This window comes from Megalops cyprinoides, chromosome 1, assembly GCF_013368585.1.
Source record: "Megalops cyprinoides isolate fMegCyp1 chromosome 1, fMegCyp1.pri, whole genome shotgun sequence".
Classification (NCBI taxonomy): Eukaryota; Metazoa; Chordata; class Actinopteri; order Elopiformes; family Megalopidae; genus Megalops; species Megalops cyprinoides.
Window position 1 is genome coordinate 4,309,576 of NC_050583.1, and position 15,852 is coordinate 4,325,427.

At 41.0% G+C, this 15,852-nt stretch overlaps 1 protein-coding gene across 1 annotated transcript in view; it reads left to right on the plus strand.

The window, feature by feature from the left end:
• The window catches only part of LOC118790422 (NACHT, LRR and PYD domains-containing protein 12-like), a 104,140-nt gene extending 90,254 nt beyond the window's left edge, over window positions 1-13,886 (plus strand). Inside the window, exons 13-16 of the mRNA XM_036547334.1 lie at window positions 9,097-9,270; window positions 11,298-11,471; window positions 11,688-11,734; window positions 12,508-13,886. Coding sequence (XP_036403227.1) covers window positions 9,097-9,270; window positions 11,298-11,471; window positions 11,688-11,734; window positions 12,508-13,049 — 937 coding nt within the window. The 3' untranslated portion in view covers window positions 13,050-13,886. The remainder of the gene's footprint in view (window positions 1-9,096; window positions 9,271-11,297; window positions 11,472-11,687; window positions 11,735-12,507) is intronic.
• Window positions 13,887-15,852: the final 1,966 nt, after the last annotated feature.

A 15,852-nucleotide genomic window follows, 5' to 3' on the forward strand; every position in this document is an offset into this window, starting at 1 on the left:
GTACATGTTACAGCAGATAGAACAAAGGTTTCTAATAATAAAGTATGTTTTGTGAAATGCATGGAAAATAACATTGCATTAGTAACAGTGATAATGATGTTGATTATTATTATTTATGATCTGTTATGATCATATATTTTTATGCTGTATGAAAAAAAAATCCTACAATGAAATATGACACTATCTGGCTGAAACTTTGTATGTAATTTTAAACTGAAGGCTGACCCCAGTCATGGTTGGCTGTGCCGGGTGTCTCTTTGGAGAAACAGAACAGTAACAGGTATGAAGCTCGAAGAACTGAACTGGGTCCAGACTTTAAAGCAACAATTGATTGATGCTCAAGCTATTACTCTCGCAGCACGGGCTGATGAGTATGAATGTTCCCCATTGAACCGAATATATCCGGAGTCTCAGTGCAGGAAGTGTGTGTTCAGTGTCTTTATTGGGGCCTCTTTCTCATCAGAGAATTTGTCCTGTTGTAAGGAGAGCCTCTTTTCCCTTTGTAGAATGGATCAGTGTCATTTCAATGACCAGTTCTGTGATCTTGTGGCCTCAACTCTCCACCAGTCAGCAAATTCCCAGCTAAGAGAGCTGGACTTCAGCAACAACAAGCTGGGAGAATCAGCAGTGAAGCTGCTCTGTGCTGGACTGAGGAGCCCACTGTGTGATATACAGGCTTTGAGGTAAGCACTAATTGCTTATGATCTTCATCAGTGAATCATATCATGCATGAATAAAGAAATAATTCATGACAGGGTGTGTGTTGTTGTGATTATTGGCACAACTGTGCTATTCCTGATACTGTTAGCATCATAGTGACAAGATCAGCATCTGCACTCTCATAAAGGAATATACTGTAAGTATGTGTTGTTGTGAGTATTGGCACAACTGTTCTACCGTGGCTACTGTCGGCATCATGGTGACAACATCAGTATCTACATGATCATAACAGAGCATAAGTATCTGCATTACCAAATCTCTGGCTGCTCGTAATGGCACAGAGACACAGGCGGGTCGAGTGGTGCATTATTTATAATAGACTACTACTAGAGAAAATATAACACACTGTTACCGTTTCACACAATTCGGTTTAAATCTGCTCATTTACCTTTATTATAAAATATACAGCAGTTACAGTCATATTTACAGTTTTACTGTTGTGTGAAAGTACTTGGTCCCAAACAAATATTTGTTTGTAAAACTGAAATTACTTGAAATATAATTTTTCTTCTCTACAGACTCACTGGCTGTAATCTTAATGAGAAGTCCTGTGAAACTGTGATCTCAGCTCTACAGTCAGTCATCTCATCCCTGAGAGAGCTGGACCTGGGGAATAATAACCTGGGAGATTCAGGAGTGGAGCAGCTCTGTGCTTTACTGATGAGTCCAAACTGTAAAATACAGACTTTGAGGTTAGTGAGGATGTTTGATAATCCTGATTTATTTATTGAATTTTATTGAAGTCATCCAATAAATAACTGCATGACAGATGCCATGAAAATATGAAATATGAATACTTTAATTTTTTTAAATTCAATATATAACTCCAGATAATATTCAGCGACAGGGAAAGAAATGTTTGTATTTTGAGGCTGAATAACACTTGACTGCAGACGAGTAAAGACTTATCCATTTCCCTGCAGTCAGATGGAGTGTCCCATCAGTTTTGGTAGCATTGTGCATATGTAGAGTACTATACAAACACACACAGACTGACTCTCAATCGCCATTAGTAGTCTGTGAAATCTGGATTCTCGGTTTGCTAATTGGAACAAACATAATGTCCGAAAATCACAAAAGTTTAAAACTCTGCCTGGTGATGTTTGTTTCATGTAGTGTGTATCTTGCTGTATAACTATTTCACATGGAAGAAATGAACCCCTGTGTCTTTTGGTATCTGTAGTTACTTTAATGGTTCATTCTACCCAACGGTATTACTAAACCATTGGACTGAGGAGCTCCAACTACTGTGGACCTATAACAAATATAACGGGTCTTACACCTGCATTACCCTTCAGTAGTAGACTTACTGTATCTAAAGATATAACATAAAAATGCCCACATCCTTGGTTGTGAGAAGTCTTATCCATACCATACATAATCACATCAAGGAAGCTGCAATGGCTTCAACAGGCAAACACACAACCCTGAATTTGATCAGTTTTGTATTTTTGAGCGATAGGAATACATGTGTAACAGATTATCATTCAAGAATTTTATTTGGGCTGTGCAAAACAAATGTTTAACATATATTATTTTCTCATTATTTAGAATAAATTAGAACTGCATTTTAAGAAAAACAATATGTATATAAAAACATCATGTAACATTTTTTTTCAGTAGTGCAAACAACATTTTTTATATAATTCATCTTCACATTGGCATGTACTCATTCAAGAATTTTCTTTTAACAGTGCAAAACAGCAATTTTACATACCATTCTTTTGAATGAAACAGACCTGGTATTATAAAAGAATTTCAGTCATTAGTGCAAAAACATTTTAGATTTCAGATGAAATCTTCTAAACAAAAGAACAATTAATTGTTGAAATGTATGTATTTTACAAACACTGAACCATGGAAGACACCACACAAAATCTCGCGCCGCTGTCAGGCGTATCGTAGCAACGCTGACAGCGCTTCTCATTTGTTGCGACTCACGACCAATGAGAAGCGCATTCTCTGTTTGGGTAGTGGAACATAACATGACAGACAGGCTGTGGGAGAGCAGCAGGGTTTGCCTCTATCACATACAAATCGCCCCATCTTAACAGTCTAACCCGGAATATTTCTCTCCCATAGATTTGCACTGAATTGATTATCGAAAATATGGAACAAAGCGCGTCCCAATTCAATACGGAACACGTCTTTTAGTTTCCTAATATGGGACGATTCCGTATTTTACGGGACGGTTGGCAACCCTATCTCCATGCTAAGCTTGTAGACATGAGTCAGAAGAGGACACTTCATATGCAGCTTTATGCAGTCAGAATGTGAGTGCCTGACTGACCACTGGGTTTGGCTGTTAAGCTACAAGACAGAAGAGACCCTGACTTAACCTCCCCTATATTCCCAGCAGAACGAAGCCAGTTTGTTCTATTGCTGTTGGCTCCTGGTCATTGTTGGCTAATGGCTGGGAAAAGAAGCCAGATCATGGGTCTCAAGCATTCATGTGAAACAGATGCTTTTACAAACTGAGCCCCTGATGAACCTAAAAATGCTTCTTAAGGAAGTGAAAGTACTGACCAGTGGGAAGAGAGGTGTAACTCACCTTGAACCCTCACCAGTGTGTAATACCACCTGAGTGAAGAATATCAGCTGTTTTGGAATCTCACGTGCAAATTGGAGCAAACAAATAAAATACTGCTAAGTAGTAAACATTTAAAACTTTGCCTTGTGTTGCAACTTTTATATTTTATGTATCTCTGTGTAACTGTATTTCACATGGAAGAAATGAACTCCTGTGCCTCCTGGTATGTGTATTTACTTGGTAGAGTTCACCACAAAACCAGGGGATTGTCTCTTCCCCTTTTTGATTGGAGTATACATTTGCGAGACTGATAGGCAGTATCTGGGTGTAAGATTAATTTCATTGAAGTTAGAAGTATCCAAAGCATCTAAGAATACTTCAACCATTGTCCTAAAATTGCCTTTAAAAGTAAAGGCATTGTTTTAGGGATTCTAGTATCTCTACCAACATCTGTGACACAATGTTTAATAACATCACAGTGCCAATTAGAAAGAATTTATGCAGCCCATTAGTTAGTATCTGACCTAGTAATGGTCATTTATTCAGGAATTTAGGATTAGGTTTTGCGGACACATTAACAAGTTGCCTGAGGTTTACATACTGTCACATACTGTCTGCCTTTCATGGAATCAGATGCTGATGATAACCAGTCCCATTTTAAATCCCCCCTGAGAAGAAATTCTAAATTGTTAAACTCAGCCAGTCGACTGGGTGATGATGTAATAGTCTCCTTTGTAACAATCTATGGCTGTTACTGTTATAGTTGTCAGAGTTATTGCTGATATTCATCTTAACTGACAAAAACTATACATATACTCAAATACACACACACACACACACACTCACACACATGGATTGTCTTACCTAGAGCTTACGCCTTATCCAGTTATACAGCTGGATATTTACTGAGGTAATTCTGGTTAAATATCTTGCCCAAGGGTACAACACCTGTGGCTCACCTGGGAATCAAACCAATGACCTGGGAGTTACAAGCCATTTCCTCCACACAATACCAGCAGTCTACAGACATTGCCAAGCACACAGTAACATACATTGACAGAATACAACATCATACATTCAGTAATGCTCATACTCAATGTAAAACGATAGTAGACCTGAAAGAAGCTCACATGAACACAGTCCTTAGCATGTAACACACAGCAGAAACATGTAACACACTCACAGAAACCCATGTTCAATCAGAGTAACGCACACACACACACACTATACACATTGCACAATAACACAAACAGTAACACTTTCACATACTTTCAGCAGCAGTGTAGCATAGTGGTAAGGAGCAGGACTCGTAACCGAATGGTTGCTGGCTTGATTCCTTGCTGGGGCATTACTACACACAGTTATAACACAACCAAAGTCATTTGCTGAGCTCTGGAATCTGTGTTCCTCAGTGTTCAAACATTATGAGGGGATGTTGACAAAAATCTGTTCTAAAAAAGTTTAAATTGCATTTATTCTGCCAAAAACAAATAGACCAAATTGTCTGTGAAAAGCTTCACACCTTCACTAAGAAAAATGAGATATGACAACGTTCCATTTAATCTTGTGAATTTTTCACAGAGAGGGGAACTGTTTCTCAACTCCTTCTTAAGATTCTGACTCCCTCAGTGTGGTATCAGAATGTGTAGTTAATTTGGTCCCATTCTTACTCTTGAATAGGTATTTTCCAATTACATGCCAGTATCTTGAGTAAAGGCATCTGAAGACGTTGTTCTTTTCATTTAATGTTAAAGTGTGTTGCTCCAGCAGGACAGTTTAATATTTTGGTCCTCAGAAAGTAGTCCTGCAGTTTTTAATTTCAAAATGAGAACTAAAAACACAAAATAAGATGGACACAGCATTGCCTTCTGATTGTAAATACCATCACTCTCCTTGTCAATGATGAAAGGTGATTTACCAGCCTTAGTTCCGCAGAGAAACATCCTGCTAATTCCTTGGCAATGTTGCACCTGAGGTCCGACCTAGAAGTCAGAGTGGAGTCTCTCACTGCACCGACAGGCTGATTTGAGCTTATGAGATCATGGTGGCGATCTCGTGGACAGGAACTCTGGGTTGTGGGGATGGAAGCAGCAGCAGCAGGTGGCTGGGTTATCAGGGACCTCAGGAGTAGCAGAGAGTCTCACAGCAGCAGCACTGCAGGCAGACGCAGTAGCAGTGATGGAGGATTTAGTCCTGGGAGGATGACCACCACTTCCACAGACACGACACCACAACCAGTGCTGTGATAGTCACTGTTATAAAAGTCATTTAAATCAATGAGGTCAATAGGACAAAACAAATAGAATGCTGTTAATATACTTTGATTAACATAATTAAATCTGTAAAAGCTTTTCAGGGTTTTTCATAGAAATAAACACCAGGTGATTACTCTTCTCTCAAATTTTAGAGAAGAAATGATTTTGTTATCGTGAATATTTTGTCATTAATGCTTTTTTATGCTTTTGTCTTTTTAGGCTCAGTGAGTGTAACCTTACAGGTGAGTCCTTTGAAATTGTGGCCTCAGCTCTCTCACCAGGCACCTTGCCCCTGACAGAGCTGGACCTCAGCAGGAATAAGCTGGGAGAATCAGGAGGGAAGCTGCTGAGTGCTGCACTGATGAGTCCAAACTGTAAACTACAGACTCTGGACCTCAGCTTCTGTTACCTGGGAGAATCAGGAGGGAAGCTGCTCTATGCTGGACTAAAGTGTAAACGAAATATTTTCAGGTAATTGCGGCTCTTTGTCATCTGCTTTAATGAACTGTGGTTGGAGTCGAAGGGGAGGGGATGTTTAATGACTTAATTATACTGTAATCCATGGTGATTGCAGCTGTAATTATTATCAATTACAATGTTTTACAATAGGCCAAGAGCAGTGTACAGGCCATCCAGGCAGTACAGACCAATGCTGAAAACTATTATTAGGGGTAGCAGAAGACTTGATAATAAATAAACGCTTTAAGGTTAAAAGTCACAGTCTTGCTTCTCCCTTCATGATTTCAGCAGTGTAGCGTCCAGACAGCATGTAACGCCTTCCCCCGGGCAAGAAATGAAACGTAAATCTGTATTTAAATCTGTATTTTTTTGTATCCATTTTAGAATATAGATAGTTGTAGAGTGGGAGAAATGATAAGTCATGTGTTCGTTCAAGTTAGCACAGCTGATGTATTCCTGTAAGCTTTTGTAATATGTAAAATGAATGTAACATTAGGTGTTAGGTGCAGTGCTCTGTTGCCGGCTATGAATACTAAAGCATCTGACTGGCAGGTCCGTGAGAGGCGAGGGTCCTACTGTAAGTGACTGTAAGGAGTCAGACCTCTGGCTCATTGGGCTTATTTCTGTGGGGGACTCCAGAATGTGTGTAACTAACTCTTGTGTTGTGTAGGAACAGGGTATACTCCAGCAGCCTGTACCTCAGTGGATGGCATATCTGTCATCTCTGTATCTTTCACACACACCCACATGCTAGTTATTATCAGTGAAAACAAACTATGTGCTCTGACTACTTTATGATGGGTTAGTTTCTCTTTTTCAGTCCTCTTTGCGATCTTTGTCAGCTTTTCATCATTGACCTATCACATTTAGAGATCTCTCACCTAGCAAAGCTGTGTATTTCAGGTATTTCAGACTACAAGGAGGAAAGCAACATCATCGAAAATTAATTTTGGAGTTGTATAAGGAGAAAAGACGCATGTCCTGTATTGTTTTATTGTGATTACAGCCAGACAGAAAATACCAAAGTAAATGTATTAGTTTAGTACAAAACACTATCAGTTTCTCCATTGTAGCCAAAGGGAAATGGACCCTTTGGGGTGCACTCGTCACCATATTGCCTGCTTCAACTCCTGCAGTAGGAAGTAGATTCTGCTTCCATTCCAGTTCTGTTCTGTTCAATGGGTTTTCTGGTTGCCAGTGCTGACCGCTGTATCTGGTTGTTTGGATGATACTGTGGGACCTGGGGCTGTGAAATGTTAGCATGTTGCTGTACAAGTGCTGTTGAGGAGTGAAACATTTTAGTCTCTGTAGTAAAACATACAGCGCCTGTGACTATGCAGTTAGGAAAAGGCACTATAACTTTTAACAGTTCAAGTGATTTGAAATTTTAAGAGTTTTCATGTCACTGTTTTCATTCAGAAATTTGTTATATTTCCCATGATGAAGAGGGGATATCCAGTGTGGAACTTTATATACCCAAATATACATATATGGAAATGTAAATAACACATTGATGCTGATAAACTGCAGTGAGTATGTTTATGAGAAACGCAAAATTGTGCATTACAATATACGTAAGTATACATAAGTACGCATTTTCTTTGAGTTTACTTCAGTAGAGTCCTAACTGATCTGTACCAAATGCTAGCCTGTACCACCCCCTGCTGGTGGGGTTTGCTCCTCATTGTTTCATTCTAACTTTTATCATGTGATGATTCTGCATTATGCAATTCAAGCCATGCAAATTAAAGCCTATTGTGTGTCTGTGTTTGTGGGTAAACACCAATGGAACTGGTTCTGACCATTTGAAGATGAAAATACCAGCTAAAAGTATACGCTGTCTCAGAAAACTTATTTTTGTCTTCTATACAGAATCTTTAACTGTACCTTCAGAGAGGAATCATGGGAAACTGTGAGAGAGCTGGACCTCACCAACAGTAACCTGGGAGACTCAGGAGTGAAGCTGCTCTGTGCTGCACTCAGTCCAAACAGTAAACTACAGACATTGAGGTGAATGGTGCTCTTAAATTTTCAATAGATGGCAGTTAAATAGCATGAATAACCTGAATGACAGATGATACTTAAAATATCTGCTCATCCCCCCATGAGCAACAACCCAGGATGCTGCGGTTTCTCTTATTAACACCAGAGGGCGATGTCACTGACAAAGTGCATGAAGTTAAATTAATGCAGTTTACAGCTGATGACTCCTGACAGCACTCTCTTTATGACCTGTATAATCAGTCTATACAGGTGTTTGGGAGTGAGGGGGAGATATTTAGACATTACAAGGTCAGTCATCAGATCCTACATGTAGAATCCTGAGGGCTCATTGGGCCAATCAAATATTCAAAGCAAATGTGGGGTAACAATGATGTGTCTGTAGGGGGTGATGACATCGGCAGTGTAGAGCACATTAGGATGGCAGGTATGCCTACTGTACTGACAGGCTGGCATGGGGTTTCTCATACCGTTACAACACCAAGAGTTAGGCTCTTTTAGGGATTTCCTTCAGAAATATCCACAAAGAGGTCTAATTCACTTCTTCACCATATATCCTTACAGAAGTAAGAGAACCTCATGCAGCACACAATAAATGACTAAACTTATTTCATTCACTTTCTTTCTTATCTTCTACTTATTCTGCAGTTGTCCTACTGCATTACATCGTCACAACTTCTCTAAAACTACAAATACTGTTCTTTCTTATTGGTCTGTCTTATCTGGACAGCCTGTTCAGCTCATTGCTACATCTGTTGATTTGAGCCTACTGGAAAGCATTGTAGCTAATACCAATCACACACGCGTGCACACGCACACGCGCACACACACACACACACACACACAGTGGTTGTGATATTAACACCCAATATCTCTTCACAGGGTTTACCGTTTTAACTAGACTTGCAAGAAGACATTTTATCTGAATTCTTTTAAAAGAAAATATCAACAAAAGTGTGTGCTGAAATGATTTGTTGGAGTGTAGACAGTGCTGTTCATCACAGACCTTTTCTGTTATAGTTGCAGAAAAATCATCACACTGAATCTATGGTTGCATTTCCATTAAAATAAGATTTGAGGAGTGTGTGTATTTATATAATGAGCAGAGATTCTGTCTCTTTTCCTCCACAGACTGATGCAGTGTAATCTCACAGAGGGCTGCTGTGATGATCTGGCCTCAGTGCTGCGCTCACACCACTCAGAGCTGAGAGAGCTGGAGCTGAGAGACAATGACCTGCAGGATTCAGGAGTGAGAGCGCTCTCTGCTGGACTGGAGGATCCACACTGTAAACTACAGAGACTGGGGTGAGGAGCATAATAATGTACAGTCAACTCCTGATTATCTAGGGTAATGGAATGGAGCCATGGCACAAATAATCAACAAAGTGTTACATTAATGTTTTCATATGTATCTACCATTTAAATAAGCAAATAAATTTTAGGATGAAATAACACGTCCTGAAAAAGATGCAGCTGTGCTTCCCCTGTGGGCGGGGTTTGAGTTTGTCCCTCTTTCCTATTGGCTCCCAACATCCATGCACAATGCCTGTCATTGGTTGAAACGTACCTTAAACTTGATATTTAGCTTGTGAGGTGTCATCATTTGAAGCTGATGGAGTTATTACAATGACAGCATTGTACATTGTTATGACAGATATACCAACACATTTGAGCATGCCCTGGAGAGAAATTGATACAGCTGGCAAACAATTTTATTTTGTTTTATCAAGTGAATGTCACCTATATTATAAATATAATGAAAATATGATCTTTCCATCATATTTTCATTATATTTATAATATAGGTGACATTCACTTGATAAAATCACATGATCTGAACCTGTGCGAGCAGTGTATATGTTTATTAGTGAATTAATCCAGCTTTTACAATCAGAAATCAAGTTGTTTGCCAGCTGTATCAATTTCTTTTGAGTTTCAGGTTAGGCTATACAACTCATTTTATATATAGTTCACATTGATATAAATATTCAGTTTGAATATATGTACACACACGCTGGGTATTTGATTCCCTGGTGTGGCTGGCTTCACTCTGCTGCAGTGGCAGTCTCTGACCTGGATGCAGTGTCTTGTGTTGAAGGTAAAGGGCTGTCTGGCAGGTCCAGCTCAGTAGTTCTGGCTTGGACAGGCTCAGATCAGTGGGATTCAGCAGGAACCTCACCTAGACTACAACAGCAGAGTGTAACCTTTGCCTGTGTGTTTCCTGCAGTCTTTAAACAGAGACCTGCACTGCAGGCACTGGGAGGTTTCAAACCGCTAATGATTCTCCTCTTTAGAGGTAGGGAAAAATATGCTCAAGATCAAATCGCCTGTTGCTAATGCAGTAATAGGTCACATTTTTAGAGTGAAGGAGGATGTGAACATTATTAATATTTAATAAGCTTCATTGTTGGTGTTAGAGGGAAATATTGCTGAGAGACAACCATGCCGTGGGGAGGATTAGGTAGAGTTCTTACTGTTAGTGGATTCAGCCTTTACCCGCCTGTACTCTTTGGAAATTAGATATCCCTTACCAAAAAAAAGGGAGAGAATTTATGTAGGAAATGCAGATTCTCTGATTCTCCTAATTAACCTTTATATATAATTTGAAAATGGGAGAATAAGACTGTACGAGCAACCTGAAATCAGGGTCAGTAAAGCAGATCAGATCTCCTCAAGGTAAAGCCACCCCTATGGGACTGACTTTCAAGCTACCCGCAATGCATGAGTGCAGGGTCAAAGAGCAAATATATAACTATACAAATATATAAGACTAACACAGGAACATGATGTTAGTTAATCACAGTTTCAGGAGCCAGTCGCAATTTCAGTGCATGTCTTTTAGAGTCTTGTGTTGTGTTGGAGTCAGCTTGGGGAGAGGACTAGCTTTGAATTTGCGTCACTTTGAAAAGCCTTTTTATCAACTCAGCATTGTCTCAGCATTTAATTAAATATAGCTGCAGGGCATGTTCTCTTTGCATACAATGCACTCTCATCTGGTTGGCCAAGAAGTGACCAGATGTGATGACTAGACCAATTAGAGTAGAGTGCATGTTGGACGTGAAGGGAAAAGTCATGTGCTTTACCTAATTACAGTATTGATCAGTTTAACTTCATGCTTGTCAGTCATGCTTGCTCCTGCTTTTTGTGGGGGTAAAATGACATTTTTGCAAGGGTCCCACCCAAATGTATTAATATCATAGTTCTATGCTGCAGTTTACATTTGCATTATGACCATGACAATCAGGGTCCTGAGTGTCGGGTATTCTGGCAATTTCTCCTGCTTTTCCTCCAGAGCTGTGACAGTGAAGAGCTCTTCTCTCCTTCTCTCTGCAGGCTGTCAGGCTGTCTAGTCACAGAGAGAGGCTGTGCTTCTCTGGCTTCAGCTCTGCGTTCAAACCCCTCACACCTGAGAGAGCTGGATCTGAGCTACAACCACCCAGGAGACTCAGGAGTGAGAGCGCTCTCTGCTGGAGTGGAGGACCCCAGCTTTAAACTGGAGACACTGCTGTAAGCAGAGTTCTGCTCCTTTGTGTGTGTAGATGTCTGGTGTGTTAATGGAAAACCTAGTGAGATGTGTAAGACGGTGCCCAGTGTTCTCATCTGATCAGTAGAGTCCTGGCAGTGTGTGGAGCTCTCCCATTGTTACAGAGCTCTGAGTTTCCACACTGCACTTCATAGACAGAAAGTCTGTGTCTCTCAGTCTCTGTTCTTCTGTTCCTACAGTGTGGACCATGGAGGAGAGATTAGGCTCAGACCAGGACTGAGGAAATGTAAGTTTGCACTGAAGGCTTTAAAATGGAGAGAACAGATTAACAGAAGAAAGAGGGATGAAGGGCAGTTTTGGGAAAAACAGTAAACTATGGTCCTGTTATACTGCCAGTCTATCATCCTCCACTCCTCTCCTCTACAGTACCTGCCTTCTCTCTTTTCTCTTCTTCATCACTCCTCTTCCTCCATCCTTGGCTGCGTCTCAGTCTGGATTTGATCAGTCCTCACCCTCGTGCCCTGCACTAGGAGTCAGCACTTTGAGTCATGTAACAGTGACATCACATGAGTAGATGCTGATTAAGCGGGGGGGGGGGGGGGCATTTAAAAATGATTCTCTCTCATTTACATCTGCACTCAGATGTCTCTCAAAAACATCAGGCTCAGCTGTATGTAACATTTTTTGTTCATGTGTCACTATAAGCCAGGGAGTGTAAATAAATGTGACATTAGATGTGACACACACTCACACACAACCACATCAGACAGACAGACACACATACACGCGCACAGACACACACAGGCATACACTCACACACATACACATACACACGCTACACACAAACAGACACACACACACACACACACATGAACAGACACACACACGCAGACATACACAAACAGACACACACACACATACACACATGAACAGACGCACACACGAACAGAAACACACACACACACACTCACACCACACAGGGCAGTACTGATCTCCTGGTTCTGATGCAGTAGATTGTGTTGGAGATGTTGCCTCTTCTAACCTCCTTCCTGTCTGCAGATGCCTGCCAGCTCACACTGGACCCCAACACAGCACACAGAGAGCTGTCTCTATCTGAGGGGGACAGGGAGGTGATATGCACACCGGGGAGAGAGCAGCCATATCCTGATCACCCAGAGAGATTTGACTCCATATGGCAGGTGCTGTGCAGAGAGGGTCTGTCTGGGGCTCGCTGTTACTGGGAGGCTGAGTACAGTGGGGTGGGTGTGATTGCAATTGCGTATAAAGGAATCAGCAGGAAAGGAGGATGGGGTTCTGACAGCAGGTTTGGACGCAATGACCACTCCTGGAGTTTGTGCTGCAGAGGTGACGGGTTCTGTCCATGGCACAATAATGACCGCAATTTCATACCCGCCCCTTCCTCCCACTCCGGCAGAGTAGGAGTGTATCTGGACCAGCCGGCCGGCACTCTGTCCTTCTACAGAGTCTCCTCTGACACTCTGACCCACCTGCACACTTTCCACACCACATTCACTCAACCCCTCTATCCTGGGTTTAGAGTTTGGAATGGCGCCTCAGTTTCCCTATGCATGCTTGGATAGACTCCTGTATCCTGGAGGAGTTAATGGGATGTTATTCACTGTTGTCATGACTACATAAATCTTCACATTAATACTGACAGTGTACAAATACTGAAGGGTTCACTCATTCACTTTAAACTAAACAGATTTTAGTTTTAGTTTGATTCATAGCACTGTTGTAATGCAGTCAATCTAGAATTGAGTGATTTATTTTGTTAATTTTTGCAAAGGTGTTTTTTAATCTTGGTCATGTTATTGGGGGGGGAGGCTGTGTTGAATGTGAGGAGGAGGGTCGTACATGCAGGACTGAGTCCCATTGTTCCGTTCAACATCAGGATGCACTGACACGTATTCACCACAAGGTGGGGGTATTAAGACATGATTATCACAAGAAATATTGTATGCCAACAAACTGTGACAACACTGTAAGAGTTAGGGGTCATAATTTGGGGTTGTGATGAGCTGAGATGTAGTATGACTAGTGTTTCTCTTCCCTGCTTTAGTAATTAATCCCACATGCTATCAGACCTAGAAGGGGGAATTGTTACTTGCGGCGCACTGTGTGTGTGGAGTCTGGGTTTTTGTTTGGCTCTGCCACCCTTTTGTTTTGTAGCTAGTTGTATGTTTTGGGTAAAGGCATTTAGGCTTGTTTTTGTTTTGTTAAGTTCTTATCGTTGGCATCATCTGTTGTCCTCTCCCCATTTCCTGTGTATATGTGTTACTGTAAATATTGTAAATACTGTAAATATACCGCACACCCTTATGCATTGGCCCTGTGTCTGTGTGTTTTTCCGTGTCTGCACCGTCCAAGCCAGTGGTGGTTGGTTGTTTTATTTTTTTTGTGTTGCATCCCTCACCCATACCCCTGGAAGCCATTTCACATCTGGGACGTAACAGGAATATGGAGTTATTAAAGGGGTAACATCAAGATTAAGACAATACATTGTTCTGATTCAGGTTCTGAAGATCTCAAAGTTTTCTTGTTAGATAGGTCAGATAAGATGCCAAGGTGTAATTAATTAGCTAGACATGGTGTCTATAAGTCCTGAAAGCGCATCTGCTGGCTGTCAGCAATGTAAATGGAATGTTGAATGTGCTCATCTTGTGTGTTGCTCTGGATTAGAGCATGCTGAGTAGCAAAATGTAATGTAGTGGGCATGATGAACTGTAGTGCTGGTTCATTAAAGATTTCTCCACATTCAGCCAACCTTTAAGACAACTGACGAAGAACGCCTCCAAGTGGGAGTGGCCACAGGAACTCCACGTTGCCCTTGACAACATTAAACAGTGTGTGACTCGTGAAGCTGTTATGACATAGTTTGTCCCAACATGAATGAACTGGCTGATGACTCAAGTCCGGTTGGATCAGGAGCAGCGCTCGCGCGGAGGGCATCTCCAGGTGAACCAGCCAAAGGGGCGAGTTCTGCCAGCCGGGCTCTCTCCACTGTAGCACTGTAGAACAGAAACAAGGCTCAGAGGCTCTGGCTGTTGTGTGGGGGTGTGAACACTTTCACACACACCTCTGTGGAGCCCCATTTACCTAACAGAGCTGGATAACCAGATCACTCCTCGGTCTGAAAGTGGTACAGCAGAATGGTGGCCCTCAGCACAACCACAAGTGGATGCATTCTGACACCACAGCAAACAAACTGAAGCGAATATATCTGGTGCTTTTCTAAAGATTGGAGTGTGGAAATTTGGGGAAATTATGAGAAAATTACAGATTCTCTGAATATATAAGAGGCTTTCAGACCCAGACATCGTAGTGTAACAATTAGATATACAAAATACATTACATATACATATGTTATAACATAATTATTTATGTTGTAATAATGACAAATTTCTAGAAATTTCTCCCAAAATTATTTTGATTTCTGTGGAATGTTTTATTTGCAGTGATGGTATGTGTATCCATAAACATATGATTGCCCATCCCTCAGAAATTAGTCTCATCTAATCTCATCTGAGTAAAGCACTGTGGGAAGTGCAGTCCCTGAGGGATCGGTGTTGGGAGATCTACTGCTCCTTATTTATATAAACAAGGCCATGAAAAGCAAGACAGCTCAATTTGCTGCTGATGCAGTTTCACAGTTAATGGACACATAGAATCGCTACATAAATCCCTGCTATAACAGGAATCAGGGTGCACCTGTATTACCATTCTGCTCTGTCTCCCATTACCTGTGTAAATAAGGATGTACCACTGCGGTGCTGCGGTCAGAGCACAGCCACACCCTCCTCACTCCTTCTGCTCATTAAAGAGTCATTCCTGCCCTCTCCCAAATTAAAAACTCCCCAACCAGCATGATACCTTTTTTAATAATAATATTTGTGCCTTTCACCTGTGCCTGAAAGCTGCACCTCCCACTTAAATAGGGCTCTTGCTGTGTTTACCAACCAACATTTTACAATTATATACAATTACTTTTTAAACTAAGGCCAGTTAAAACTGTGAAAAATACATGGATTAATATTTGCAGTGTTGAACGTAAGGAGTCTTGGATGCTGGACTGAGTCCTGTTGATGCATTCAGTATCAGGCTGCACTGCCACTGTTTGCCACTGGGTGAGACAAAATGGAGGAGTGAACTGCTAGTAAAGGAGGTATTTGCTCTTACTAACTACCTGCCAAACTTTGCAGCAAACTAACATTTTGTTTTTTTATATATATATATGCAAAACATCATACTTAACTTGTATACAACATTGTAAATTCCACTCAGTATACAGTGCTCACAGAGTTCCTGCGGATCTTCCTCCAAATGTGTTTATAGAGCTCCAGATGAAGGCATTCACTGGAACTCTTGCTGCATTTTTCGTAC